Source organism: Octopus bimaculoides, chromosome 21 (genome assembly GCF_001194135.2).
Source record: "Octopus bimaculoides isolate UCB-OBI-ISO-001 chromosome 21, ASM119413v2, whole genome shotgun sequence".
NCBI lineage: Eukaryota > Metazoa > Mollusca > Cephalopoda > Octopoda > Octopodidae > Octopus > Octopus bimaculoides.
Window position 1 is genome coordinate 13,769,828 of NC_069001.1, and position 5,023 is coordinate 13,774,850.

Genomic DNA, 5,023 nt, shown 5'->3' on the forward strand with positions numbered 1-5,023 from the left:
TATATATATATATATATATATACACAATGTTCTGACTCCCCTCTTCCTAAAAGCGCTGTCATTTTCCCGCCCCCTCTCTGTCTGTCTATCCCTCTTTCTTTCTCATGCCCGAGTAATATATGCTCTATATATATGTGTGTGTAAAATTAACTACATACACACAGATATATATAAACAAATACTAACTACACATACCCCCCCCCTCAAAAACGAGTTACTAGTAGTGTTTATGCAGATAGTAAGCATATATATATATATATATATATATATATATATAGATAGATAGATAGATATAGATATATACACACACACACATTACTTATATACACTTCCCATAAATGTGTAGGGAGTACTGTGTTTGCAAATCTTAAGCGATAAAACGGGTCTACAGTCGTGTATATATATAGGAATGTGTGTGTGTGTATACATATGTACAAACTAGTTATATACATTCCCTAAAAACATGTTGGGAGCAGTGTTTTATTTTTTGCAAATCTGAAGTATTTATAACAGGTCTGTCTGTGTGTATGTATGTATATGTGTGTGTGTATGTATATATAAATTCCTTTGTGGTTTAACTCCGGATACCACACATATGTGTGCTTTACATACATATATATATATATATATATATGGATATGTATGTGTGTGTGTGTGTGTGTGTTGTATACTACGGTTGTAGTATAAATATAGTCGGTGCTTGTGTTTGTATATATATATATATATATAAACGTAGTCACATATACACATATATATATGTATGTATAGAGCTTATAGATGTAGAAATATCCTCCGGAATGTCCAGTGTTTCACTTACCTTTTTCCGATGAAGGAAGTGTGTTGTTATATTGTTGTTGTTGCTGTAGTAGCTGTTGTTGTTGGTATTGCTGTTGTTGTTGTTGTATGTGTAGTTGTTGTTGTTGTTGGTCTCCATCTCTGGGATTGTTCACTTGTGTGATAATGGACGTATTGTCCATTAGTGGTGGAGAGGAAAAAAAAAACCCTGTCCTCCACACAGCTATAAGCTTCGTCGCCCTACTTCTCTTTTCTCCTATACTTTAAACGGTTGTGTATATATGTATTTGTGTGTATACATAAATATATACATGTGTATATGTGTGTGTGTGTCACTAATATCAGTTGTGTGTATAGAAAAACCTCTATGCTACTACTACTACTACTACTACTACTGCTATTACTACAATTACTATTACTACTACTATCGTCTCTGTATTGCTATCAGCACCGCACCCACCACCACAGCCGCCATCATTACTACTACTACGGTGGTCGTCGTTGTGGTGGTAGCAGTCGCCCCCCCGTCGCCGCCTTTGCTGATTCTATTACTGCAAGTACTACACTGCTGCTACTACTACTGCAGCTGCTGCTGCTGCTGTTACTATTACTACTACTTCTACTACTGCTACTACTGCTACTGCTGCTACGGTGGCGGCAGTGTATTTGTTTTGTTTTTTTATTTGGTGTTGTATGTGCTGAAGGTGTAAAACTAGTTTAGTCAAGATGATGATGATGATAATGATAATAGTATTGATGGTAATGATAATGATAGTGATGGTGGTTGTGGTAGAGGAGGAGAGAAAAAGAGAGAGAGAAGTAGGTGAGACAGAGAGAAAAAGCAACAGAAGAGGGGGAGTAAGAGAGGATAGAAAGAGGCTGGGAGAAGAAAGATAGAGTAATAAAGGTATAATAATTAGATAAAGAGTAAGAGTAACTGATAAGATTGGGGAGAGATACTTGATAGAGAGGGGGAAAAGAAAGAGATAACATATAAAGAGAGAAGTGAAAGAAGAAGAAAACGTTATGGAAGGAGGGGAAGAAAGAAATGGTAATAGAATGGAGAGGGAAGGTAAATAGAGAGAGCGGGAAGAAAGAGTAATAGTGGAAGAGAAAGAGGGGCAGAGTGTTAGAGGCAAAGAGCGGTAGGAGGAGGAATAGAGAAATAAAGTCAAAGGGAAAAGGATAGAGTAATAGACTCAAAGAGAAAGAGTGAAAGGATACAGTACTAAAGTCAAAGAGAGAGAAGAAGAAATGGTAACGGAATGAATAGATAAAGAGAGAATATAAAGAGAAGGGGAGGAATCACGGGGACAGCACAAGAGGGATGGAGTGAGGCGAATGGCAGAAAGGGAGAGAGAAACAGGGAGTGGGATGATGAGCAACACAAGCAGGGATGGAAAGGAGAGAGGGAGGAAAAGCTAAAAGGCAAGAAAGGGAGAAAGAAGGAAAGGTGTAAAAGTGAAATAAAGAAAAAGCGCGGAATAGAGAAAGAGAGGAAAAAGCAAAGAGAAAGGGAGAGAGAAACATGTTAAAGAAGAGGAGTAGACTGATCAAGGGAGATAAACGGAATATAAAAGTTTATTGAGAGAGGGGGATTTATAGCAGAGCACCTTATACTACTACTCACTAGAATAGAAAGGGAGGAAAGCTTTATAGAAGAGATAGAGAAGAACTTAGGCTTGAAGACAATGAGGAATAGTATAAGACGGGAGAGATATGGGGATAAATAGAGAGGGACAGACGGGGAGTAGTTTTAGTAGAAAGGAAGAGACTTGAAGACAGAGAAAGAGAGGAAGAGAGAGAGAGATAGATTAAGTGGTGTACTACATTAAGAGAAGGAAGGGGAGTAATAGAAAGACAAGGATACAGAGGAAGGGGGAAAGATATGCAAGAGAAGGAATAATAACAGAGAGAGAGGAAAGGGTTTGCGTCGCACGCGTCTCCGGTACCTTACTGCACATTCGGGAGTTTAATAGTTGATGTTGATCATCTCAATCCCCTAGGTCAGCCCCTGATTGAGCAGACTTGCGATCAAAGGCGAACCATCCCGCCTTTTTTTTCACGGGTATGTAAGGGACTGCATACATTACCTTTCTTTATTTAAGAAAGGTTCGGTTGTAATCTGAAGGAAATTTCACAGTTATTCTTTTTCATTAGCAGGTCCAGTGAGTATAATATAGAAGGAAGGGCCTCACTGGCTCATACATAGTATGTATAAATGAATGAGTGTTTATGGATGTGCGAGGGAATCTTACCTATTGGTATGTGTATGTCTATGTATGTATATGTACGTGAGAGTGTGTATTGTGACATATCTACACAAATTCTCAGCTCTTGTTTGCTGTCTTATTTAAATACACTCTTTCTTTCTTTCTTTCTCTCGTACCCTGCTCCCACTCCGTCTTTCTCTTTCTCTCTCTTTCCTCTAAATAAAAGACATATTCCAGTGAGAGACAAAAAATAAGGAAGGTTTAACAAGAGAATATATAAAAAGAAAAACGAGAGAGAATAGATAACTAAACAAATAGATAAATAAATAAATAAAAAAGCCAAGACAGAAAGTAGCTAAGCTTTATAATATAACTAACTCCATCTTTCACGTGAATACTTTGATGTAGTGGAACGATATTCTTCTGTTGATTTCGGTTTTCGCTTCACATTATATTACAAGGTGCGCGCGCGTATGTGTGTGTGTATGGAAGATATGGCAGGTCGGGTGTGGATAGAGAGAGAGAGAAAGAAAACCATAGGAATTGTTCAAAACTGGTTTACAGAAAATGAAACATACGTATCGCGGTGCATGGGACTGATTGTAGATGTGTGTGTGTGTATATGAATCATATATTTACATTTTTATTATGTTACAATGTTACACCCACACATCCAAACATATATTTATAGGTGTGAATACACACATATATATATATATATATATATTTGTATATACGTATGTATGTATGTGTGCATGTGCATCTACCTATTCAAATATGTATACGTATATATATATATATATATATATATATATATATATATATATATATATATATATATATATATATATATATATATATATATATATATATCGTGTTTCTTTTTTATGTCAAGTTATAAATAATCCATTTTAACATTAAACTGAAGGATTACTCAATACACTTTGGTAGAGTACATATTACATTTTACATGGAAAAACGTTAATAGTGACTTCGAAGTCTCTGCTTGTCTGCTGTCATCACACATGTGTATGAATTAATATGTGTGTGCGTGCGTGTGTGTGCGTGCGTGTGTGTGTGTGTGTTCAACTGATATGCTTCCAGTTTTCCAAGCTATGGGCATCCGTCCTGGGTTTTACCATATGTGTGTGCACTGTTCTATTACAAGAATGAATGTATATAATGAATACACACATACACACACATACGCAGATAGATAGATAGATAGATAGATAGATAGATAGATAGATAGATAGATAGATAGATAGATAGATAGTCTTATATACGTTAACACAAACAAACAAAAAGAACCTCCGTCGTTTTCCACGACGATTTTTCCAAATATTTTGATCAACTGACAGACTCTTAGGCCCTTGAACTTAACCATCAGGCAGAGTAAACGATATAGAGTGTGACAAAGGATGGCAGAGACGGGGAACGGGGTAGCTTTCAATTAAAGGTTCTACAGGTTTTGTTCGTTTGTGTTTAGTGTCAATAAATGGTTGAGAATTCCACAGACGCGTGGGTTCGTCATCTAAATCAGTAATTCTCAACCGGGCTCCATAGAACCGTTGTGAGATCCATACAAGACTCTGTTGTTAAAATTTATCTGCAATAAATTGGTTATACTTTTACTTTACTCTTTTACTTGTTTCAGTCATTTGACTGTAGCCATGCTGGAGCACCGCCTTTAGTCGAGCAAATCGACCCCAGGACTTATTCTTTGTAAGCCTAGTACTTATTCTATCGGTCTCCTTTTGCCGAACCGCTAAGTTACGGGGACTTAAACACACCAGCTTCGGTTGTCAAGCGATGTTGGGAGGGACAAACACAGACACACACACATACACATATATATACATATATACGATGGGCTTCTTTCAGTTTCCGTGTACCAAACAAATCCATTGACAAGGCCTTGATGGGTCCGAGGTTATAGTAGAACACACTATAACACAGGCAGTGGGACTGAACCCAGAAACATGCAGTTGGGAAGCAAGCTTCTTACCACACAG

General features: G+C 37.1%; 1 protein-coding gene across 3 annotated transcripts in view; it reads right to left on the reverse strand.

The window, feature by feature from the left end:
• Positions 1–5,023, reverse strand: part of LOC106877370 (CTD small phosphatase-like protein) — a 370,420-nt gene that overhangs the window by 220,059 nt on the left and 145,338 nt on the right. Inside the window, exon 1 of one of the 3 annotated variants that reach the window (XM_052975453.1) lies at positions 818–1,336. The exons of the other annotated variants lie outside the window; for them this stretch is intronic. Within the exon in view, the coding sequence (XP_052831413.1) occupies positions 818–977 (160 nt within the window). The 5' untranslated portion in view covers positions 978–1,336. Of the gene's footprint in view, positions 1–817; positions 1,337–5,023 lie in introns of those variants that run through there. 3 annotated transcript variants of the gene reach the window in all.